The sequence below is a fragment of the Polyodon spathula genome, chromosome 2 (assembly GCF_017654505.1).
Source record: "Polyodon spathula isolate WHYD16114869_AA chromosome 2, ASM1765450v1, whole genome shotgun sequence".
Classification (NCBI taxonomy): domain Eukaryota; kingdom Metazoa; phylum Chordata; class Actinopteri; order Acipenseriformes; family Polyodontidae; genus Polyodon; species Polyodon spathula.
In genome coordinates, this window is record NC_054535.1 from 44,293,489 (window position 1) to 44,320,197 (window position 26,709).

The 26,709-nt window shown below is 37.1% G+C and overlaps 2 protein-coding genes across 3 annotated transcripts in view; one reads left to right on the top strand and one right to left on the bottom strand.

Annotated features, from left to right (window-relative positions):
• Positions 1-7,931, bottom strand: part of LOC121296973 (ATP-binding cassette sub-family E member 1) — a 33,570-nt gene extending 25,639 nt beyond the window's left edge. Inside the window, exon 1 of one of the 2 annotated variants that reach the window (XM_041222959.1) lies at positions 7,824-7,931. The gene's annotated coding sequence lies outside the window, so the exon portion shown is untranslated. The remainder of the gene's footprint in view (positions 1-7,823) is intronic. The other variant, XM_041222965.1, reaches the window with a different exon arrangement.
• Positions 7,932-7,995: 64 nt separating this feature from the next.
• anapc10 (anaphase promoting complex subunit 10) lies at positions 7,996-24,765 on the top strand. The gene is made up of 5 exons (XM_041222974.1): positions 7,996-8,138; positions 13,055-13,172; positions 13,530-13,620; positions 13,732-13,852; positions 24,232-24,765. Exons 2-5 carry the CDS (start codon positions 13,058-13,060, stop codon positions 24,460-24,462), a joined length of 558 nt encoding a protein of 185 aa, XP_041078908.1. The 5' UTR covers positions 7,996-8,138; positions 13,055-13,057; the 3' UTR covers positions 24,463-24,765.
• Positions 24,766-26,709: the final 1,944 nt, after the last annotated feature.

Here is a 26,709-nt window from a genome sequence, read left to right on the forward strand (position 1 = left end):
AGCATCATGCTATGGGGATGCTTCTCTGCGTCAGGGCCTGGAAAGCTTGTGAAGATAGAGGGCAAAATGGATGCAGCAAAGTACAGAGAAATCCTGGAGGAAAACCTCCTGAAGTCTGCAAGAGACCTGGGACTTGGGAGAAGATTCATCTTCCAGCAGGACAATGACCCCAAACATAGAGCCAAAGCCAGACTGGCATGGCTTAAAAACAAAAAGGTCAGTGTCCTGGAGTGGCCCAGTCAAAGCCTGGACCTCAATCCAATTGAGAATATGTGGAAAGAGTTGAAAATTGCTGTTCACCAAAGGTCCCCATCCAACTTGACGAAGCTTGAGCAATTCTGTAAAGAAGAATGGGCAAATATTGCAGTCCAGATGTGCAAAGCTGGTAGAGACTTATCCAAATAGACTCATGACTGTAATAGTTGCCAAAGGTGCCTCTACCAAATATTGACTCAGGGTGTGAATACTTATGCAATCAATTATTTTCTGTTTTATATCTGTAATTAATTTAAAACAATTTGTAGATTTTATTTTTCAATTTGACATTATGGACTTTCTGTTGATCAGTGGCAAAAACTCCTAATTAAATCCATTTGATTCCATAACACAATAAAATGTGGAAAAGTCCAAGAGGGGTGAATACTTTTGACAGCCACTGTAATGTGCGTCTATTCACCTAGATGCTGGTACATTGTACATGCGTACTTAGCCATGCGGAAGCTGGCACATATATATGTAATAATGTGTGACTCAACCAAACAATGTATGATGAACTATTAAGACTGCTTCACTAATGCAGAACTCTATGACCAAAGAGCACATCACGTATTTATTATGAACATTTAACAATGCATTACATTTCCTTGAATGTTTTATTTTGTTTCTTCTTTATACATATGTTTTTAACTATGAAGCCTAACCTTTATTCGTCTTCCTTTATAATAATGCAATGTAAAAATAATTTGGATTGGTAGGTTTCTTTTTGTCTTATAACAAATACACATTTATGATTGATTTGAAATACTTAAACATACATAATATTAATTGTTAATCTCTTTTCATCATGAATCTAGGGATAATTAAGGCAGAATCGCTAGTTCTTATTGAGGTTGTTGGAAAACATGGATCGAGAATTGATTAGGAGTTTGTTACGCATGTGGACTGGCAGAGCTATACTGGTGTTCTTTTCTGAAAAGAGACTAATATTGCAGATAGCAGACTGTTTGGTTCAAATTGCATATACTGCTAACAATTGATAGAGACCTTGCGTCTACAAGTTTCTTGCCCAGCATTGACTGCAAGCTAAAAAGATAACAATGCTGTGGACCAGAAGGGGCCAGGCTGTAAGACTTTGGAATGCAAAGCATAAAGGGGCTAAAAGGCTCCCAGGGACTGGCGTTGGACCCAGAGGTTCTCAGAGAGATCGAGAGAGATAATGCCACTGGGATCAAAGGGGCAGATTTATGGACCTTTTTTCTCCAGGAGTGAGAGTTCAGAGGTTGTCACACTAGACTACACACACACACACACACACACACACACTAAATTAACAGAATAATGTGTTGTACCTTGACCATTGGTTAAGTGTCAGAGAAAGGGGAGGTGGACCATCTATACAGAAGGGTAGTTAATGTCATGCAAACATTGTAATGATGAGTATTCTGTTTGTCCTGTTCCTGGGACCAGACTCCCTGCATATTTCAATAAACCTGGCAATTGACTGAAGAAAAGGACTCTGTGCATTTTCTTGAATCTGCTTACTCACCATCTATTTTGTTAAGTTACTTCAGAGGTATTGTGTTTATTATGGTTAATAATTATATTATGAGCTATAATTGACAAACTCTACATATACAATGTAAATATGCACAACAATCACACACCAAGTTAAAATTATTGAATACACTTTACACTTTGTCTGATATTCCAACCTAACAGTTCCTGTTTTTTATTGCAGTAAAACCTTTATATAAACTAAACATTTATATTCTTTAAATTTAATGGATATTGTAATATCTAAAAGATGTTTTGTTTAGTTTTGAAGAAACTGAACTAATTCTTAAATTGATTAAATTAAATGCTCGCTCCTGCTTTTAGAATCTATTTGTATTACAGTAGAGCCTTAAACAAGCAAAAACACGTTTCTTATTAGATCAAAATACTTAAAAACATTACTTCTCTTCAGAGTTTTGTCACTATTATTAGATCAGAATACTTTTTTTTATTATTATTTAAAACTTCTATGCTTAGTAACACAAACAAATAAAATCAAATAGGTTTTTTTATTTTCAAATATTATTTTGTCTAAAAAGGTTTACCCTTTTGTTTTTGCTAATTTGCAATACCTAGCCTCCATGTTTAGTTCCCCCAGATGCCTGCTTCTTTCAAGGTTACAGGCTTCCACGTGTATGTGCACTAATGACAAAGGCACCTAGACAAGCTTTTTTTCTAACATTAACACTTGTTCAGTTTTCTTAGTTCAAATCATTGTAACTTGTTCATAGTTTGCTGCAATATTATTTATGCTGGTTTTAGTCTTTAAAACACAATACAATTACTACAATATTCTGACAGTGTCAGTTAGTACTGAACTTTGTTTTTTGTGTAACAGTTTAACTTTAAATGATTTTATAACATGTACTTCTAATTCAGTTACTTCAGTATAACAGTTATTCCTAGAAATGGCAATATTATTTACTGAATTAAGTCTGACCCCTTTCTCTGTTCATACAAAATCCTAGCCTTTTGCTAATTTTTTTGGTGTTGACTAGTATGAGACACGACTGTAAGCATTTTCTAATACTCTTGCTTCTGTTATCCTAAAGCAATGAAAGTAAAGTTACGAAAGAAACTGGCTACTGTTTCACATAAAACTAGAATATGCTAACAAGGCCTTATGACAAGAGCCTGCCAAGTTTGACTCCTTCCAGCAGGTGCTTTCATAGCACACAACATCTATCCATTATTTACTACTGAGTATACAGATTTTTTTGAAAGGAACATATGCAGTATTATTAGAATTACTGACAAAGAATATATCAGATTATTTCAATCAATACAGGTTAGTTTAGATCATACAATTCATATCTAATAACCTCAGCTCGGACTGGTTCTGCGAACACCACAACAGGCCTGTGCATCCAGCTTTTTACATCAGAGGTGTGGGCAACCAGGGCTTTTACTTGATACCTGCAAAAACTTAAATCTTGTTAGCTGGGCTCCCACCTCTACAATCCCATTCCCATCATTAGTGGAAAGACTTCAAATAAATTAAACTGTTTCTATCAACGAGTCAGACATCTCGGCTGCATCACCTTTCACTCAAAAAAGGTGCTCGCACCTTATACAAGGGAAGACAGGTTTTAGGGTCACTCGTGACAGACTGATATCGGTGTCAAGACTCCAATACCCCTTTTCCATAACTCCCTCTGCACATATATTGCTCTAATGCACATAGTTTAGCAAAAAATGTAACTTTCTGTGAATTAACCATGCATAAAAAGCACCATGTAATCAACGCTATATTTTTTCAAAAAAATAAAATCAAAAAGGTAACATTCCCACTCATGGATGATATTAATTAGCAGTTTTTAAACTATAAACAGCCTGGCTAAACGGCGGTCAGGAGTTCAGTTCGAAGCGACAGACAAGCAAACCAAGTGCGAGAAGGAGAGCGGGTCGGGAGAGGGGAAGAGGGAATGGGCTCGCCTCAGGTTCGGTTGCGGGAATGGGGCTGAAGTGCCTCATCTCCCGGAGAAAGCTGCAGCTCCTCTCGCAGCAAAAAAGTGTACATTAGGAAAGATAACCACATAATAGGAGTTATATTTAATTAGTTATAAAATTAATGCTGAATATGACATCTGTGTTATAAAGTGCCAGAGCAACTTTTCTTCAGTTCAGATACTGTATCAAAAGGGAGACAGAAACAGAAGTTAGACCGAGTTGTTTACAGTTTGAACACCACCGGTACTGTATTTACTGTAGAAATAATGCATGAATCACTAGTATAAGGGAATTGGGGGACACTGAATTGACTCAACTCGTTCATTATGAGAGACGTCTCTCAGCTCAGCTCACCTTTCTCTACAGTAAAAGCAACTCAAGCTTTCCGAGCCGTAGCAGGCTGGCTTGGCTCAGGTGTGCAGGTGGAAAAGGGTCACAAGACTGATACATCAAGGCTGTGGGATCAGTAATATCTTACTACATTAACGCCTGTGTGTTCTGAACCTATATACTAGCTTAGAAAAAAGGCTTTATTTGGTACTGGGTCTGCACACCACAGGTTCAGATTGCTTAGCTTCAAAAATTGTCTGTTTGTCCTGTGCAAATCTCAGTTGTTGCGATGCCCCTCACAATGTATGTCTATTCACAGCCATTATGGCAGCAGTGCCCTTTCAGCTACAGCAACTAGAGACGCCTGTATTAGGAAGTGTTTGGATCCACGATTTGCGTGGTCAAGTCGCATCAGCAGGGAAAAAACAACAACAAAACACGTCCCTTTCAAGCACATGGATTTCTACCGTGCATAAAATGCCATCTCAGAAAAAATGTAGAAAGCTTTGCACAATCTGCCTGTAGCTTAGAAATGTTTGAGGGCATGTATGCAGCTGACAATGAGAAAATAATGATGTGCAGATTTTGCAACAGTCTGCTAATGGGAGTGGAAAGATACCATCGTTAAGCATTAGCTGTTTATCCTTTTGGGGAAAATGTGGCGTGTTTGCATTAGTATGCTAATTCTTTGTTATATTTCAAGCAGTGCAAATTTTGCACTAGTTCTGTTTTGCTTTGGTTTGAATGGATTTGAATAAATGAATCTGCTTTGCTTAGTGTTTAAATACTGAGAAACTCCAAGCTTGTTGCTTCAGTGGTATGGGATTGAAGGACAACTCCTATCAAGGGTTCTCCCCAGGAATTCTATACAGCCGGGCGGCAGAACATAGCTGGGAGCACTTTTAACAGAAAAATAAACTTGCTTTACCTTAAATATATAATACGACAAATAATCTGAATGTGTTGCCTTTGTTGACTATATCTGGTTGCGCTTTTTTGTTTTATGTTTTCTTTCTCATTACTGTTTTTATTATGGTAAATTACCGTGCTTATTCAGGCACTCTGTGGGGAAAGTAAATGTAGGTTTATTGGAGTTCACCAAAAACGGTGACCTTTTCACATCCTTTTTAGCTTAATTATTGAGCTTCATTTAAATTGTTTTCTTTGTTAAATTTTCAGGGCATTCTGTTAATGCACGTCTACTTTTTTCCCTCGTTATTCTGCTTTTTTTTTTTTTTTTTTTTTTTTAACACAACAGTACCCACACACATTTGGTCACCATCATAACTGTTTCATGAAACCAGAGTGTAATAATCCAGCACCTTTGCAATTAAGCATTTGTATGTCAAAGTGCTTAACACAGAAAACCTGCCCCTTCAACTCTCTGACTGGTTAAATGTTCCAGCAACACGCAACTTATCTAGTCTGCTAGAAGCGCAATCAATCCTTATTGATAAAGGCAAAGTAGCATCTGCAAGACGGGCGGATCGGGTTTTTTCAGCCAGGCGGTGACAGCGGTTGTCAGCACAGGCGGTGACTGCTATCGTTTTATTAATGTGTAGACTGCTGTGCCATTATTATGATAGCCCCACAATAGCAGAGCAGAATAAATATGATATTTTTTATTTTATCTTATTTTTATAGAGGGCATGGGCAGTATTTACTGTAAATAGGCATTTAATTAAAAAGTGTGGGGGACTGAATGTTACTGTTACTGCAACTAATGAGAAATTATGGCAACCAAATTATTTTTCTGTGCTAGGTCTGTTTATGTTAAAATGTTTTAAAAAAAGCACACAAGGTGGTCCTGAGTAGCGCATCTAGTAAAGGCATTCTGCGTGGAGTGCAGGATGCGCCCTATAGCTTGGAGGTCGCCAGTTCGAGTCCCGGCTATTCCACTGCCGACCGTGGACGGGCGTTCCCAGGTGGCTGCGCACAATTGGCCGAGGGCAGCCCAGGTGGAGAGGGCTCAGGTTGGCCAGGGTGTCCTCGGCTCACCATGCACCAGCGACCCCTGTGGACTGCCCCAGCGCCTTGCAGGCCTGCCTGTAAGTTCAGAGCTGCATGGTCCTCCAGAGTGAAAAAAAGCGGACGGCTGACAACACAAGTTTCTGAGGACGCGTGTGTCCGTCTTCGTCCCCTCCCGAGTCAGCATGACGGTGGCAGCGGCGGGCCGGGTTGAAATAAAAATAATTGGGGAGAAAAAAAAAAAAAAAAAAAAAACACTGCAGATTCCAAATTTAAAATAAAAAAGTTTCAAGAATTAAGCCTACTGTTTGGCATTCTGTCCCAAACTGTTGTGACAAATGATATATTAAATAAACAGGGGGAAAAATAAATGTGTTTATCAGAATATTCTGCCTTTTACTGCAACAGTGGTACCATTCAGCCCAGTGAAAATTGTAAGGGGGTACTGAAAACCAGGCAGAAGGGGGTACAGTTTCAAAAAACTGTTTTAAACCCCCTGTGCTAGGTGAAACAATGATTTTACACGTCAACTTTACTGACCAAAGTGTATAAAACTTGTAAATAAGCAGCTACATTTTTCGTTTTTCAAACTGCACTTCCAAGAAAAAAAAAAAAAAAAAAAAGATTCCAGCAAATGTGCAGCTTCTACACACTAACGTATATGATCTATTTTGCACTGGCTGAATGACACGTTACATAAAGCTTAATTTCAAGTTGAAATACTATTGTTCTTATTTATGAATACTCATTAACACTATTTTTCACTGAAATGTCATTGTTGCGGAAATACATTATTTCCTTTGTAGATTTTAGTAAATTTTATTGCAGATTTCCGCGGGGACTAATTAAAATTGAACAAAAACGGTCTTGTGGATTAGAGATAAAAGACAATGTCTGGCTTCAGCACATGCAGCATCGGGCTCAAATCCAGACTGCTCGTTGACAAAAAAAAACAAAAAAAAAAACAAAAAAAAAACAACATTTTCTGAATAAAGTTAAACTCTGTTTTTTCTTTGTGGCCAATAATTTGCGCGTGCGTGTGTGTGTGTGTGTGTGTATATTCTCCTATGCAAAATCTGTTGATTACAGTGTAAACCGGGTGGCATGACAGCTACGATTTCTTGTCGGTCTAACAAAAAAATATCTGCGCTTTGCACAGCTGTCACTCACTTGATTTTCTTCTATTATTGTGAGCATTTATTTGTGGATTCCTAATATCAGAGTACAATGTACTGTGAACAGTTCGATAACACAGCATTGGAACACAAGCTAAACCACATGAGCGGTACTGGTGCTAATGAACTGTGTCATAAAAACACTAGAGTCGGATGGACTGCTGTAGCAACCTAGACGAATTGAGTCAGTCGCCTATATTTCGATTGTCAAGGTAACTAAATGCACAGCTGTTAAATCGAAAAACAAACCGTGTGGCTAACAATGATCACAATACTGTAAACGTGCTGCTATGAAATTAATCATCTAGAGATTTACCAGAGAAGCGATGACGATCAATTATATTTATGACGATGATGTAAGAATGGGTAAGTCCTGCAGACATAATATTAAATCATTACTGCTTTTAATACGTGTCTGAAGTGATCAATGAAAAGCCTGACGCTTATTATTCCTTGCAGCATGTCTACTTCATAGCGCAGGCCTTGAGGCCCGATCTGTTTCCTTTAGCTGCCGATAGAAACCCTGACTGAGCCTCACATGGGTGAAACATAACCTCACCAACACTCAATGTATTACACGTACCTGCACCACAACTAATCACCAAATATTATACAGTACTGACTCACCCACTACAGCCTCCCGGTGGTTCCGCTTTTTTTTTTAAGTCTAATTTTATCACGTTTGTAGTTGCTTTTGTACAACGTGTTCTCTTTGGAATAGAGAAAGCCGGGAACCAAGATGGCGCTGCGGTGTGCAGGCGCAGAAGCGAATTCGTGGGCCGACAGGCCGGTAGGTTTTACGTCACATAAAGCGACTGAAGTTTGCAGCGCGAGTGGGAGATTCGAAGTGATCCAGCGGCGGTCGGTTTGGGATCGGTACTCTGGAGAAAATTATGGTCCTTTAAAACTGGATTTCGAAACACGGCGACGATAACTTGTGAGGTAAGTATCAGCTGGTCCATTTTTTTTTCTTGTTGTTATGAATACAATACCACGAATTAATCACTACGGCCCAAAATATACATTGTTAGTCACATAAAATCCATGACTGTTTTAGCTATACTGTACAGTACCATTTATATATTGACAGTGCTGACAACAGCGTTCAGGTGTCCCATCCCTGGTATTACCAGTATAAAGCAGAACCATATAATAAGAGCTTACTGAAAGTCAAGACAACAAAGTTAATCACACGTTTACAAACAAAATATGTTCATTTTATTAAAGGAAGTTGAACAGGTTGTAAGAACAACATACATACAGATGTCAATTTCACACCAAAGGTTAAACCGAGTAAACAAATGTATATTTGTATGGAATGACGACAGTTTACGTTCCTGTGTTTTAAATGGATTTCAGTCAGTCTTATTAAAATAAAGTTCCTGGAACAGTCATTAAATCCCTTTATTCAAAGTAACTACGAGATACGGAGATTTCATTTCACCAAGTGCATTTAAGTTAAAGGTAGGTTTAAACGTTCTAACTGACCAAGTCATCTTGGTCTTATACAATGAACACATTTACAGTGGCATCAGTTACCTAACTTACCAATTGACAAGTACCGCCTGATACTTGCCACAGCATATCCCATTGTCAAATGTGGTTGATCAAAGTTCAGTGCTGATTTATTGGTTTATTTATCAGTTACTTATTAAATAAAAATATATAATGTATATGCTTTTTAATATTCTCGACTTCATACCGTGCAGAATACGTTTTTGGGTACTGTGTTGCTTTCCTAATTACCTTTTAGGAAGCTAAAATGACGGGTAAAATTCTGGATTTTGGTTTGGCCATAAGAAGCAATTCAGTGTCAGTGGTAATGCAGGTAACCAATTTAATGGCCCAGGACTGTTCTAGTCTACCCATGCTTTACTAAACATACTAGTAAATCTATCCACTTGATTTATTAGAAATGAACCACAGATTTGGGGGAATTAATCCTTTACCTCCATCCTTTTTAATATCCTGAACTATTTAAGTTAATTGAGCAATAGATTAAATCAAAGTGATTGATAATATAACTTATGATTTATGAAATGTCATATTTATCATGCTTGGAGTGAGTTTTGTGCCTGGGCACAGCTGCACAATGGATTGAATTTGGTACCACTAGCTATTCGGTGTTAAGGTGTAAATGTCACATTTTTTTTTCCAACTGATGGCTTGTGTCACATTAGAGATCCATTCCAGTTTTGCAAAAAGGAAAAGGTTAATTGTGCAAAAGTCATTCAGAGATTCCAAAATATTTATTAAGCAGGTGTCTGAACTTCAGCACCACATTGGAGACCAGGTAGTAGAAGTTCTGTTTTGTTAGCCCGTAGAGGGCAGTATCCACCATCTTTATTGCAGAATTTGAGTTGCCATCACAAACAAATTTAACTTTGAGGAGATGGTGCGGTGATGTACTGTATCACCCTAATGTATATGACTGGTAAATAAAAAGCCCTTTATTGATGGGCTGTTATGGTGAATGCTGCAACCCAGCAGAATTTTAAACACGTGCTCAGTACCAGGTTTCATTGAACTGTCCCATTGCCAGAATTTTTCTGCAGACAAAGCGATCTTCATTGAGACCTCAAGTGTCAATCTTCCATTGTATCAGGGGAGAACTATTCACACAGAGTGATAATGTTCTGCTATGCTAGAACTGACTCGTCAAGAATACAGTTTCTGCTTGGTTTTAGCTTTGCAGTGTTACTAACAGCTGGCATTTACAGTGAGTAATAAAACTCACAAACACTATACATAGACAGAAAAGGATTTGTGCCGTAGTGACAACTTGATGGGGGGGCCACCCTAAGCAGGTCAGAATGCTGAAAATTTAAATGGTTATAGCTAATGAGAGAATTCCTTAACTCTTACTTTTTTGTTTGCATCCATTCACTTGGTCTCACATGTGCAGGGTTGAGAGAAACCTTTTTATTTTAATACATTGTTTGGTCTTCTCAGTGTTCTCAGTTTGCTACTTTGCTTGTCTTACTTTCAGATCATAACTATTTCCCTTCCTAGGCCATTTAACCTCAGCAGGGTAAAAGCATGTTCGTGGCTTCAAAGTATAGAAGAAGCTGGTTGGTTAATGACAGGAAACTAGGCTGCAGGTGAATGGACCAAGGAAATGCAAAATTACCAGAAATTAAGACTTGCAAACAGAGATTTCGTTATTAATTACAATTCAAATCTGTCTCTGTTATAACATGTTTCTTTCAAAACTGCACATTTTGAGGCCTATATACACGAATGGAAGTGCACAATATGACATTTTGTAAACTGCCACCATTACAAAAACACTACCAGTGATCTGTGATGAATAATAGTCTTTCAGTTTCAAGCAACCATACTGTTTCATATGCCTAAAGAGTTTAAAAGTACTTGCAGTGAACAAAATCATTTCATAATATCTTGGGTCTCAACTGTGGAGCAGTTCAGATCTGTGTTGTCCTCCGGCACTTTAGGTAGAGGTCTACCTAAATCGCGATTTTACAGAAATCGTGAAATTGAGGGGTCACCGCAAATTCACCTCTTAGGGCCAATGCATAGAAACAAGTACGGAGAGGAGAAAAAAAAGAAAAGTGGTCTAAATCTTCCTTTTGTAGATAGCCCTTTTTTATTCCTTCACAATCCTGTGTGCATTTCAGTTAAAAAAAACAAACAAACAAACAAACAAAATGTCCACAAATAACATTTACAAAAAAAATTCTCCAAAGCAGTTAATGTTGTTGCTTACTATTCAAATGACAACAAAGTTTTAATCAGCTTATCGGTGCGTCTTTACTGCTTTTCAGTACCTGTACTGTGCAATGGGGGATGGGACAAAAGTTGGTGCTGCATTGTTTTGATTTAGGTTTATAAAAATCTAGTTTTCAGCATTGAAGGTAAAATAATAGAAGTGGACGTATATTTCGGCTGATGATCGTTTCAAGATATTTCACAAAAACTGTACATACAGACTGAGGTAATTGTTTTGCATATCTTAATGTGTCTTTGGAGAAAGTAAGATCAATCGCTATTTAGTTTCAGAATCACACATTAAGCAAGACTGCTACAGAGGCTGCTGAACAGAACGTAAAATAAACAGCTTTCAGAAACCAAACTGGAAAGTCAGCCCAGACAAAAAGTATTCCTGTCTGCAAGTTAAATCGATACTAAAGTGATCTAGCACAGCCACCTCGCCTCAACCTGCTGCTTACTTTTACGCAGTTGGAATTTTAGACCCGAATAGCCATGTTTTCTGTGTTTTGACTCAGTACTAATAAAATAAATTATTGGATGGGACAAATAACATGACAATGAACGTGCTGCATACATTGCCTTTATTCAAATATGCCAGATGCCCTTGGGTAAATTAGTTTTGGTGTTGTTTCTTATCGATTTCCACATCTGTATAACTTGGCAAAGCTTTGCCTTAACTTCCAACCAATTCAGTGGATGCAGAATGTGCAGTTTCAGTGTGTGGGCAAGTCAACTGCAGGGGGATGTTGCATGTTTGCCTTTAACAAATGACAGCACTCTGTTTTAGTAAGGAAGCAAGCACCACTATTTTTAGGCTTTATAGTGTTATGAAATACTGTCTTCTCAGGTTTATTTAATGTTTAAACAGGTCAGCGAAATCCTAATTTTATTCCGCAACCTACCCATGAAAAATATGTAAATTTACCGCAATTTAAGTAGACCCCTAACTATAGGTCTGGTGGCTTCGCTGTGGATCCGCAGTGCGTAAAATGACGGCTTGACAGGAACACATTTCGGAGGACACATGTTTCAGCCTCCATTTCCCAAGCCGTCGGAGGGTTGCAGCGGTGAACTGGGATTAATAATAACACAATTGCAGATTCCAAATTGGGGAGAAAACTCATTGGCAATGACTAAATTAAAAAAAAGAAAAAAATACACTACTTTAGGTTAAAGGAAAATCTCAGTTTCTATGCTTTGCTCTCGGGTTATCTGTTTGCAATTGCACTTCCTGGGGCATTTCACCTCCGCATTGTCTTCTGGGTCTGGTTGAATAGGCTGGCTTGTATGGTGACGTCAGGCCAGGAAAAACCTACACTTCGTGGACCATTACATACATACATACATACATATAAACAGCCCATATGCAACATAAAGCACAAAATCCATGCAGAGGCGGGACACCCCACCCCATCCTACTGGCAGTCAGTCAGTATGGGGAAGAAGCTGGCTGAGTAATGACAAGAAAGAAAGGCTTGCAAACAGGGATGTAGTGCTGAAGGGGGAGGGGGCGCTCCTTTTAATATATGGAGATTTACATGTGTATAACTCATACAAATAAGCAAAGCATACAATAACTGTAAGAAACACTCAAGAGATAAATAATGAAAAAGTTTGAATATAGCGTGCCTGGTCTGGAACAGGTGTGACTAATGTAGAGAGGTGAATGAAACCTGTATCAATTAGATGTAATAATTGGAACAGTTCTTATTTTTAGACCCATATATAAGAAACAATGAGATAAAATAAACTAAACATTTATTTAAAAGATAAAACTCAATCGCAACAAATAAATAAAGGGTACCTGTGGCCTTATACACCTTTTATTTATTTATTTATTTTTTTTGCAAACGGATGCACTCCTGTTTCAGTGCATCCGTTTGCAAACAGAGATTTATTTAACCAAGTTTAGTGACATATCATGTTTTAAAATAAGACAACATGTGTGTTTCAAAACAGGACATTTTGAGACTTTATATAAAGGAAGTACACTAACAATTATTTTGTTAGCTACAAGTGCTATAACATGTTGCTGTGTATGATGCAGTTACAGTACTGTATATTTGCCTGCTGACAAGACACATTAAAGTTTTATTGTTGTTGTTGTATGCTTTTGTGTTTCTTAGAAAATGGCAACAGCAAGCAAGACCCCACCAGGTGCTGACCCCAAGCAGTTGGAGAGAACAGGAACAGTCCGGGAAATAGGTTCCCAGGCCGTTTGGTCCTTGTCATCATGTAAACCAGGTCAGAATGTATTATTTTGAAGAAGCAGGCCTGGAAAAAAGACTCCTATTACATAGCAGTTTCACCCGTTCCAGGTTTTACTACACGCTTGATGAGCTACAGTGTATGGGTAACATGCTCAAGTGTGTCTTATTAAACTCATTGTAAAAACAGGAATGGGTCAAACTGCTATGCAGTGGTAGGCTTATTTCCATCTTTGAGAAGGTGCGTACTGTTGATTTAAACACCTTTTCTCTGATTTCTTGGTTGGAGCTCCTTAAAGGGAGGGAGAACTTCATAGCAGGTAGCATTGCATTTGATATACCATTTATAAATTTAATTTATGTCCTAAAAGCAAATGCCATGATTTCCCCTCAGGGTTTGGAGTTGATCAGTTGCGTGATGACAATCTGGAAACCTACTGGCAGTCAGACGGCTCTCAGCCTCACCTGGTCAATATCCAATTCAGGTAGGTGCTGTACGTTATGCCCTGATTCATTCAACGTTTATAGTGCTGTCCTAGCAATATATTATAATGAATCTGTATTCTCTGTTTAATTTAGTAATCTTTATTTTGCAGGAGAAAAACTACGGTAAAGATGCTATGTATATATGCAGACTTCAAATCGGACGAGAGTTACACACCAAGCAAGATCTCTGTCAGAGTGGGGAATAACTTTCACAATCTTCAAGAGATAAGGGTACAAATCAAAAAAGTATTGAGAAAACAAGTACAGTATAAAAATATTTGTCGTAGACCTTCCATTGGCTTTTGAGATTTCCAGGGTTAAGGAGGAAAATCTTCTGTGGATAGATAGTAAGTGGGTTGCAGCCATGAGTAAACATTTGTATTTGGTTGAAAAATATGGGTTAAAATAATTAATCAATTCTCGTTAAAACAAATTTGTATTAGACAAATTTCCTCATAGTATGGATTTTCTACAAGGTCCCAGACAATTTCAGCAGTCGCTTATTGTAAATGACTTATAATACAAATTGACTTAACATGGATTGACTTAAACACTAATTATTTTGGAGCCCTCCCAGGAAAGATTTGTGAATAAAACAAAACTCTCTAATTTGAACAGCTGAGTGTAAAGGATATTGGGAAATGTATTAACTTGCGTCCAGGTTAGCATCTCTTTACTGTATTTTAGTGCAGTTTGGGGACTACAGATCCTATGATAAATTTCAAATTGCCATAGTGTTCATGCAAAAACGTGTATTATCCTTGCAGACAAAAGTGGAAGTGATGAAATGGTTGGATAATGCACCACCATGAAAAAGAAAGATGTTGCTGCAGATTCAACATTCCCACACACTTTGTCAACCGCTCTGAAAAAACATGATCTAATAATACAGGCCTATGAATAGCAAAACTGTGGATGCAAGTTGTCAGCGTTTCCGATTTGCTCAATACTCTGATGTTGAGAACGCTTTGCTTTTATGGTTTAAAAATCCCTGTGATCAGAATGGGACGTGCAGATTTCAAGTTGCAATGTTACTTTTTTAAAGTTGGGTTACAACCGTATTTTCAATAAAATGCAGTTAGTACTTTTTAAAATTTATAATACTTTTCATTGTTCTGTAATTGAAATTTGATTTCAGTGTTACTGTAAGTTCAGTAAAAACTGAGAGTATGCATTTGGCTTAAACTCTTGATAAGAATTACTGATTTATAATTACATTTTTTTTGCTGGTCCCTTGAAATTCGGGTAGACAAGAATTGACTGTAATATTAATTGACAAAAAGGTGACTTACGACATTACAAATACAGTACTCGGAACATGCACCTGAAGGAGCTGAGAATGACCATCAATACTGCTGTACCATGTATCATTTCTGAGGCTTGTTGTAAAATGGTGGATCATGGAGCGACGTGATCAGATGCCGAAATCAATGCACGTTGATATATGGAGCAATGAAATTGGTCAAGGAGAACATCAGAGTTCAAAATGAAATGCACACATTTTGATTAAATGTACCTTTTGTTTTTAAGAAATAAAACCATAGGTTCAAGCAAGAAGCGCTATGTCTTCCATGAGCATGGCCTTCATATTTGCAATGCTGTAAACAGATAGTGCATGGTGGGAGACTATCGTATTAAGTCCCAGTCCATTGCCTTGCTAGGAACTGTAGCTAAACTATTTTAATAGCATTTGTATGCAGTAAGCCCGACTAAACATGAAATGGTTCTTTAGTGTGGACGCTTTGAGCTGAATTAAAATGTTTTTGAGTACTGTTCTCGAGATCGGTTATGTAGTGTGGACAGGGCCCAAAATGCCTTCTCTTTTCTCACAGGTTAGTTTGTAATTGAAGTACTCCTAGTATACACCAGATGTCACCATTGCTTCAGGTAATCATTTTCCATAGTACAGTGGGATGGAGTTTGCAAGGGTAAAGCACTTTACAGAACAGCAAATTGCACACATCAAGAGATAACCGAATATCCTTGCTGTTACATTTTCCTGCATGAAATGCAATCAGCAAAATATGACAGGTTCTTTTAAGACCTTTCATACTTAAAAGTGTAAAAATGTATTCAGTTTTAAACATATTTATTAGAACTCAGGGACCCAATTAAAAACCTTAATTAGGCATGCATATGTATCTAAAATATCACTGCTTGCTGCAAAGTCACACAAGGGAGAAGTCTTAATTTAAATTCATGTATAAAATAGTTTTTAGTTTGTTTCAAAATGAAAATCAAACCGCAGTTATTTACCTTTTAGTGTTAGCTCTTTGGCTTGGCTCTGCTTGTTGCTGTTCAGAAGTCTAGATATAAATATATGCATGTGCGTAAAATCTCACCCCAAAACATACAGTACACAGCCTGCCATTGCAGTTGTTTTATTGATAACTAGATGAGATGGAATTTGCGTTGTCCTTCTTTTGACACTAAGAAGCGATTCTTTGACCACCAGCTGTAGGCAGATCAAGAGGAAACTTAATTATTATAAATTTCTTGCCTCTTCAACCTAGCCTTTTGTAGCTGAATTGACATGAAGGGTCATGGGATAATAAGGCAAAAAAGTAAATATATTTATTCTTTGACTTTTTTTTCTTTTGGTGTTTAAAAATCCGTCAAACCTAGAAGTTCTCCTTGGAGAACTTTACTGTGTGTGTGCTACTGTGGTTCACAAAGCTTGTGTCTACCTGACTTTCTTCAATGTTGACCTAGAAATAAAATGGTAGTGAGCTCATGTTTTCTGAAATAGATAAATAAAAAAGTTTTGTTCCTTTCATATATCTTTATACATGATGTAGGCCAACCATTGTTTTATGATGCCTCCTGAGTGTTCTGTGGGTAAAGCCTGCAATCCTGAAGTTTGTTTTTTTTTGTTTTTTTTCTATCCTAAGAAATACATTTATAAAACAAAAGAAAATTGGTAAGAAAAGTTTAGTTAAGTTATTGTTTTGAATATTTTCTTGCTAGTTTTACATTACTAAGGCTACATACACACACACTGCAGTTGGCTCGACAACCGTATTTACAAACGGCACTCGCTGTGGTTGCTTGTTGTACACACACACACACACACACACACACACACACACCCACACACACACCTTTCATTACTCAAGTGAGTGCACGCCCTGTTTAAACAAACCACTGAACTCGGGCCATCATTACATGCCGATCATGAGGTTTTGTGTGAGAACATAGAGGCTATTTTGTTTATGCTTTTGGAAGAAAGTATTGTACGTAATCGATCGAGAGCTCGTCAATCACAGCTGTGCACTTTACTGCAAAACCAGCGGAGAAGTTGTTTTGCTTTTTCTGCACTGATAAATACAGTGGTGACTATCTGCAGTACCATGACGGTACATCGAAACATTTGGGCGATCTTCCGACGAGAAGGCTGGTGGGAACGATTTGAGTGGTTTCCGAATGACTGGATTAAACATGTATGCATGTCTAAGGAGTCGTATATGCGTCTTTCATTTACTGAGACATTTCCTGGAGTGCCAAAACGCACAGATGAGACGTTCGGTATTGGTGGAAAAACGAGTTGCAGTCCACTGTGGTGTTTGTAGATACGAATTGTCCCATATTGTTTTAATAATTTGTAAAACCAAAAACACTTTTCTTACAACAAAAACTGTACTTTGATTACATAAAAAAGTGTATATATGTATGCACTATTTACTATTGCTATGAATTTACTATTCATCAATATTATAAAACGAACTTGGCATATCAGGCACCTATATATATATTTTTTAGCCATGTTTATCACACAGAAATGTCTGATAAACAATGGCATCATTAGTTGCGCAGAAATTCACAGAGCACCAACTGCGGTTGTGTTAGTGGGGTTATAATAGTGTGGTTGTAATACACACACACACAGTGCACATTAATAGTGTGTGTACAAACCTTAAGAGCAAAAAGTGAACTCGCAACCACGTTTAGCGCGTGTGTGTACCTAGCCAAAAAGTATTAGATTCCTCTTTTATCTTTTGGTTTTGCTCTGCTCTTACTGAATATTATGGCTTTACACATCTTGTTTTATTATTGTTTTTTAAAGAAGGTCTGTATGACATGTGTCGGCAAACTAAAGCAGTTCAATTAAGTTTTATGATGTTCACAAAGCTTTATTATAGTCCTTGCTGTTATGTTGAAATGACGTGACAGCAGTGAGGTTTTTCAAGCGTGGCTACGTCAACCATGTTACTGCTTAATTATAAAAATATTCCTCTGAAGTGGTAGGACAGATTTGTTAAAGATTATTGACATGGCTGTTCATTAACTTAATTAGGTATTTTCCCTACTTCCCTCCCTTGTATGTGTTTGATCCTAGTAATTGACTCCTCATTTGCACAAAGTGCTCCAGCAATTTGGGGGGGTGGGGCCTAAAGAAATAAACACGCACAAGTGTGTCAATAGAGATCAATTGAGTAAATAAAAACAGGAGTGACAGCTGTTAGACTCGTTGCACGCCGTTTCTTTCTGCTGTTTACTCCTTTTACTAGGACGAGAACCTATTGAGATCTTGTACGTTACAAAGCTTTTCATATTTTCCTTTTTTTTTTTTTTTTTTTTTTGCACTTTATTTGTACTGCAGCCTTTGGCTTTTTAAAGCTCTTTATTTCTTTTGGTAAATAATCCAATTCCAGTTATTTTAGAATGTGTGTATATCATTGCAGTAATCTGGTCCATGCTGTCAATGGTAAAAGTACCAAAAAAAGCTATTTATTTGTTCCATTTATGAGTGACTTGAAAAGAGTCTTTATGGCTAAGATTGTGCTCAGCCAAGGCACAGAGATCAAAAGAGAACAGAGGGGTAGGTTTGCAAAGCTGTTTACTTCAGATCGTCATAAGCGTGTATTTTTGTTTAAAAAAAATTTGTGCAATCTAAGTCATGCTTTGTACGTTTCGCTGTCATCAGTATTACCATCCGAGGTCATCAAAGTAGGAGGACACACATCCGGTGATTGGCTAAACCAGGCAAAAGGGGAGGGGAGGCCGTTCACCATTGGGTATTTTTGGGATGGTTTTACTCAGCGTTCCATGCAAGCTAGTTGAAGAATATGACTGACTAATAGACGTGCTAATCATACCTACAGTGAAGACAAGAGCGTCTCTGCCTCCTCGGAACCTACAGCGGTGGCTGAGTGGAGAATTTGGATTGGAAGTTAAACTATGCATTTATAGTAATATTCCATGTTTCATATAAATACATAGAAAGCTTATTTATTAAAAAAAAAAAAAAAATGGAGTAGGCAGTGCCTCCTCTGACGAGCCGCCACTGCACAAGTGAGAACGGTAGCTTTGCAAATCTAGCACAAAATGTTTATGCTGACATTTATTAGATGTTTTTAAAAACTTGCATGTATTTCCTAAAATATATTACTAGAGGTTAAATATTTCTTTTCACGGAAGATAGTGCATGCCTTGATTTGTTAATAAAGGTACGTATATTTACCCGTCAATGTCACAAACCCTTGAGTGCAGCACATTTGCTTAGGATCAAACAGAAATAAAGCCTTTCAGACCACATCCTTACTTTCTAAAGTGGTGTTTGCATCTGGTGAGTTATATTTTTCTGAATGGCATTCCTTTATAGATTAGCATTGAATCTGTCCTGCTCCCTATGGGTAATCCTTGTCATGGGTCAGCCTAAAGTAAAGAAAGATTTAACAGCTTCCTGAAATGCTTCAGATATATTAGACTTCAAGCGCACAAACTTGACAATTTGTGTACTGTGAATGTCCACAAATATTTTTTATAAGGAGAGAGCGAGCATCTTGTAAAGTAAAATAAAACGCACAAACCATCCTGATTAATGTTAAAAACATTGTTTGTGGAGTGCTCCTAAAAGAACAAGTTAATTGAATCAAAATGTTGACATTCTTTCTGTACATTGTAATATCTGGCATCTGCTTTTCAAAATATGTGAGCATTCTTTAATTGTGCTCATTTAAAGTTCACCTACCAAACAGATGTGCCCTTCAAAAAGTGAATCTAGCATATTTTTTTAATGAATATTTATTAAACTTCTATGGCTATCGATGTTAAGCAATGCTCAGTTTGAACACTGCTGAATTACAGAATATTGAATCATATCTCTGCTCTAACAAAGATGCACTTAAGCAGCAGCCAGACTGCATTCTACTCATGGGCTGAAAAACTTATGATTGGGCAGTGCAAAAAAAATTATATATGTAAAAACAACCTGTTTTTGCCAAAAATAATTTCCTTTTTAAATGACTTCTTTTCCAGTATGAAACAAATGCACGTTCTCGAGATCTCCTCCTCTGTGACTAAGCCTGGATTCAGCAGCCAGCTATAGGCCAGTAAATCATGTATTTGAGGTGTAGTTACCCTATGAAAGGTTACATTTAGAAACAGTTTCACCCGTTAAGCCATTTAAACAGACGGTAGTGAATTTTAAATGCTTGCAATTCATAGTGCATGGATGCTTTTAAAGTTTGTGTAGTGTCATCATTTAAAGAATAACATGAAGCGTGTGATGAGCAATCCAAATGCGCTCCCACTTTCCATTGATTACATCTGAATTATGTCTTGCATTATTAATTCATCCATCTTTCATGGTACTGTTGAAAATCCATTAAATGGATATTTCCAACTTCGCTGCTAGTGCTCTCCTTTCCGTGCGGGTTCTTTAGAACCGAGTGTCAGTCCCAGGTCCCGATTGAGATTCAGTCTGCTGTACTAAAACTTTTATTTTGTAAGTATTTGTCTTTAGTGTCTTTGATTCCATGGTCACCAAAGGGTGGCGCCCCCAAAAACCTACAGAGTGTCCCTGCAGACCAGAGGCTCCAGCCATGTAGTTCCAGTCATCCACTATCATTTCGTAAACAAGGAAGTAAACAACAAATCGAATAAGTAATTCCACGGGTAGTTTCAAACACACACACTTTATTTTTTATTTATATATACTATATTATTCCCATTCACACAAACGGAAATATATTTCTGTAGGCTGATTTCAAATCAACATTGTAATGTTAAACACAATTTTTTGCCCCCCCTTAATTTTCCAAGGAGTGTCATTTTCAGTGCTACTCCAGTTAACGCTGAATACTATTTTAAGTTACAGTAAGTTGGTACAAATAAATATAATAGCGACTGTCCTTTTATGGGCTTGACGTGAAATCACTAAAGGGATAGAACAATATCTGGAACATCTGGTCTTTGTACATTTAGATGACTGAGTAAATTATCTTTTGATTTTATATTTTATTTTTAAAAATCTTTTTTTATTTTATTAGGGGAGATTTATATGTAGGTGGTATACACACAGAGATCCAAGTGCCCAAGACATGCAATCCCTGCATCTTTATGTTTTCATCTCCTGAAGTCTTAATCTAATAAATTATTTCCACAATGAAATTTTCTTGATTTTTAAATCATTAGTACAAACAAAAATGATTAAATGAGACCACTCGGCCAATGAGGATTGAAGTAGTAGACTCCAGGTATATGTGGGTGCAGAAAATATTATACAACTTTATTGATCCTTTTGAAGAAAAGGATCCTGAGGACCCTTCCATCAATTCACCAGACCAGGGGCTCCCCAGAAACATATCTTTCAATGTATTTCTTCGAGTCACCCTCATTGAAAATAAAAAGGGGAGACATTTTTAAGATGGACTGTGTCCCGGTGTCATGAAAAATAGTGTCCATTTAAAATAATGTTCTAAATTCACCCTGATTGGTTGGACTGTAAAGTGACATCACGCCTCTAACCCTAATCCAAATCGTCTGACAGTATTTCGCTGGGACTCTATTTCGCATGAAAACGGACAGAAGCCAGGGTGTTCCACTTCACTGTAGAAACCCCTCAAAACTTCCCACGTATCCTGGGGCGAAGTCTTTATACAGGGTCCCACAATACCCGCACTCTGCAATGTGGAACGGTAAGGTACTCCTGAATGTACTCTCTTGTGTACATCTTCCAGTTTACACCTGTCTGAATTGGAAGCAATAATATCTGAAGCATATTAATATGTCTCTAGCACAATGGAGATTACAACTTTACTTTTTTACACTTAAAGGACCTTAGCAATAGTTGCACAATAGCTGTTGCCATTAAATAATATTACACAACCTTATTAGGTCCAAAAATGTGGGCTTCACTTCAACTGTAAAAATAGTAAATCGCTACACTCATATTAAGACTGTACTCAAACTGTACAGACACTGTGCATAGTATATCAGCATTTTAACCATACAACAAATATATCTTAAAGATACTTATGTGCATAAAGCTTAATTAAACTAAACGTTATTACTGTTTGTGGATTTAAGGTGGATTTTTTAAAAGTGATGTTTTGTATTTTATTCCAAGCCATACCGAGTACAATTCACACGTAGCAATGTGATAAACAGTACATTTATGTATATTTATAAGTCTGTTAATGAATAACATACCCAAAAAAGCTGTTTTGGTAACTAAATACATATAGAATTTTAAGCAAAATAACAGCTATGGTCAAATATACATTATATCTTTCTTTGTTATTTAAACATTTATGTATACAAATGTATTTTGATTCCTCCAGCTGATTGGGTGTTCCTGTTTTAGGGCTGGAACTACAGACTAGGATCACATGCCGATTGGTTCAGTTTACTTCTGTAAAATGTTTGTTGACGGTTTTCCTGGCTGTGCAAATTATGGTTGTATCTAGTTCTCATAAGACCAAAGGCCCACAAAATGACTGCTACAGCAATTAAAATTGCTGGTTTCTATTTGGAAACAAAGTATGGCGTTCAGATGTACTACTGATTCTAAGATTAGTTCTGGACATGTTATTGATATAATGAATTAGTATATTGTGCCATTTAAATGGGTTGCTTCCATACCGTATTCTGTAACAGATCTGTCACTTAGTACTGCAGTATGTTGCAAAATAGTACATTCAACAACATTACAATTTCCAATCTTGACATGATGAACTTTCGTAATTGTATTTTAAATTAAACAAAAAGATAATGGTTTTTAGTTTAAAAAAAAAAAAAAAAAAAAAAGATAGGTATTTTACAACCATACAAGTTGCTGTTTAGGATAATAACGACCAAAGCCGCACTGCTGTGCCAGTGAAGGTATTTAGCAGAATGCACAATGGTTGTAATTACGCTAAAAAAAACAATCCAATCCAAGCCAAGCCAATTATAAGTAAGTTATGTCTTTTTAGACAGTGTTTGTTTTATGTTTACTGTATTAGTGTTCTGATATTATTATTGTCATTATTTTTCGAATGTGTAATACATGGCGCTGTGCTGTAATACCATAAATATTGCTACAAAGATTTATACATTTTGTTTTGGGTTTCAAAGCATTCGCTACATATACTTTGTCAGTGGACAGTTAAAAATAATGTGTATGGCTATGCATGGAAAGCCGTGGAGACCTGAGAGGAATAAAGGATGGTTTCTTTCACCTAAAGTAAAAAGGACAATATGTGTAATACAGGATTTAGTTGTTTTACAGTTCAGTGCATGTGCTTGAAAGCTGTTCTTTCAGCAACTTGGGTGGCAGGTTATACTACTATATCGTGTATTGTAGTTGGCTCTTTACACTTGCCAGAGTCATCGGTCAGCCGCTTGGAAGATGTTATATTGTTTTATCATGTGAACTGAGATTGGTGTTGAATTCCCAAACACCAGAAGAAAAGTTGTAATCGCAGACTTCTAAATTAGATTTACATATTTATTGTCTGCTGTTCTTTTCTTTTTTTTATATAGAAATGTCTTCTGTTCTGTAACCACAAGTGAAAGCCTTCAGTGTGTGAAGTAAGCAGAGCAAAATAAAACAACACGCACAAATATTGTTCTTTGCAAAACTTTCCATATTATCATTATTTTCCTTTTTTTACTTTATTTGTACTGCAGCCTTTGGCTTTAAAGCTTTTTATTTTTTTTGGTAAATAGTCTAATTTCTGGTTAGAATTATGTACAGAACTGTGTGTGAGGTCCTTTTATAAATGGGATCTGGAACCTTTTATCTTTTTTTTTTTTTAAATTTCTGATTGTGATTTTCAGTGAGAGCTTCAAGCCTATTTTGAAAGAAACCAGGATGCTTCTGTTTCTACAGATGGCTATCAAATTGAGACTTTATTGTAAAAAAAACCTGTTGATCTGTTTTCTTATAATTTGTATCTCCTTTCCCATTATTGGACTCGTCAAAAAAAAATTACTGGTATGTATTTGACCCCTGTTTGGGTGGGGGGCAAGGTGATTTTGTCCATAGCTGCTGGTTGTCAGTGTGTAGTTTAACAGTTATAGGATGGATAACGTTTTGGAAATCCACTGTCCTCTTTTGTTACAATATCCAAATTCCAAAATATGTTCAGTCATTTTTTTTTTTCTTATTACAACATTAGTTTAGCTTTTAGTTGAAATTATACAACAGTTATTAATTGGCAGGGACAAGGCTACTGTAACTTCAGCTTTGGAAATATGTAGACCAACTTCAACTGACCTGATACACAGGATTATTGCATTATTGGCAATTATGGACCACTTTTGAAGGTAGCGAGTATGTAACCCCTGGTAATCTCTGAGGCAGACTCTTTATGCAATTTTAATACTTTCTCATTTCGTTGCAGCAACTGGAGCTGGTAGAGCCCAGCGGGTGGATACACGTCCCCCTCCTTGACATCGTAAACAATCCCATTCGAACCTTCATGATCCAGATTGCAGTACTGGCCAACCACCAGAATGGCAGAGACACTCACATGAGGCAGATTAAAGTCTACACACCAGTGGAGGAGAGCTCGATTGGGAAATTCCCAAGGTGTACCACAGTGGACTTCATGATGTATCGCACAATCAGATGACCGTCATTGCACAGTATTTAGTTGTGGTGAAAATCTAAGATATGGTCCTCAGAACACATTGTTTTGCTTGTTTGTTCTGTGAATCGAGTTGTCAGCTTATAAATTATTGAGTTGCTTTTTTTTTATAAGGGTGTAATGTATACATTTTTAAACTGTAATAAGGGAACAGGCCTTGTATACTGAAAGTGTCATGACAGAGCTCTGTCGTTTCTTATGTATTTCAATGCAAACTCTCAATACAATTTTTTTAAAAGTTCCTGTTATTTTCAATGTTAAATTTTTTTTTTAACCAATACTAAAACACATGACTAGCATATAAACAAAGCAAAAATGTGAGTAATATATATATATATATATATATATATATATATATATATATATATATATATATATATATATATATTTTTTAAATGGGTTAGTGTGCTGTTATTGTTCCACTATGCAGGTCCCTTTTGAGGGATCAGACGTTGTTTTTCATTTACTGCATATTTCATTTTAGACATATTTTGATGAAGACATGCATCCACAACTAATTCTCAAAAAAGGTGCATGGTGATGCAGCATCCTAACCTATACTGTACATTTGTAATTTATCACATTAGTGGCAACACTGCTTGAATAAAGCAGATCAGCTACAGACTACAATGACATACTTTTCTATGAATAGCTTTACTTTGGTAAAAAAACACGCACAAGCTTGGAGCAGATGAGGAGAGTTCAATTTCAATGTAGCCTTTCACACCAGTACTATCTAGGCATTACATCATCACCCCATGGGGGTATTCACACATGGAACTTGCCAACTGCAAAATGTGAAATAAATTCTTCACCCCAGTATGCCCATCTGTGTCTTACAAAAAAACACCAAGAATGTGAATAAGATGTGATACAATCCAAACTAATCTGTCTTCTGTCTCTGAAAGAAGACTATACATACACAATGAGTACCCTAGTACATACTGCAGCTTCTTTGAAATGGAGGACTGATAACATCTTCCAGTCATTAGCGTGAAAATCACAAGGGAAAAAGATGTTCATATATGCCAGCCTGTGGCTGACTAACAAAAGTTTTGCTGTAGTGGACACAACACTGTTGCTCCTTTGTTTTCCGAATGAATCCTCTCGTACTATAGTCTTGGACATTTGTTTGTCTAAAATGGTTGTTATGTGGATTATGTTCTTGTAACTGAATAAAAAATCATGAAACAAGAAAGAAAAACACAACAGGGTTTACTTATTTTCCCTCTGTGTTGTGGAAATATGGGGCGCTAGCCAACTAAAAACATGCAAGGGAGGGGGTTTGCTATTCTTACAGTCTTTGCATTTGATATTTTATGTGTGTTTAATAATATTTTCTAGATCCTGTGAAGCCTCAGCCTTCCACTAACCATATCTCGCCTCTTCTGATCAAACAGAGCAATCAGTAGTCTTCTGGGAAGTCTAGCCTTCCAATGATGCAGTGGTCCAGACTTCTGGTTTGTATTTGCAGTCTGGGATACAGATGCACTGTTTGTATTTGCAGTCTGGGATAGAGACGCTGTCACTTGTCTCACTAAAATACTAACAGGTAATTTATCTAGGCCTCAAACAGCAGTTACTGTCCCAAGTACTACACTTGTGCATCAGCATCGTACGAAACACATCTGGTTATGTGTTGCAATTTTATGAACCATGACCCTCTTCATTATTTTGACTTTGACCAGAAACAGGTAGCCATGCAGCTTCTGTAAATTAATCATTAATTGCCTGTACAAACTGGAGTGATTTGTTGTATAGATTCAGCAATATATGTACAGTGAAACATGGATTTCATGGTAGGATTGGCAGTGCTCCGGAGTGGCTCCAGTGGTTTAGCTCTAGCTCCAGGCTGGCTCCAGCAGCCACTGCTCCAGCTCCAGGCTGGCTCCAGCAGCCCCTGCTCTGGCTGCAGGCTGGCTCTAGCAGCCCCTGCTCCGGCTCCAGGCTGGCTCCAGCAGCCACTGATACAGCTCCAGTGCTGCTCTGCACTGCTGCTCCACCTCCAGCTGCATTTACTTGGCTCTGGCTCCAGAGCCACAAAAACCTATGCTTTACTATCATAGTATCATATTATTTAAGATTGTCTGTGTTTCTCAGTAAAAGACAGGAATGAGAGTCTGGTTTTAACGTTTTATTTTATTTATGTTTTACAAATCTTTTGGCTAATATTCAACAAAATCAACAGTATCATCGACATTGACCCTTTTTGTCCCTTTAACTAAAAATAAC

Bases quoted from the DNA above. Each gene is read 5' to 3' on its own strand.
- anapc10 (XM_041222974.1), top strand. From the start codon at position 13,058: ATGGCAACAGCAAGCAAGACCCCACCAGGTGCTGACCCCAAGCAGTTG. The intron at 13,173-13,529 runs GTCAGAATGTAT...ATTTCCCCTCAG, and splicing joins CTTGTCATCATGTAAACCAG to GGTTTGGAGTTGATCAGTTG. The intron at 13,853-24,231 runs GTACAAATCAAA...ATTTCGTTGCAG, and splicing joins ACAATCTTCAAGAGATAAGG to CAACTGGAGCTGGTAGAGCC.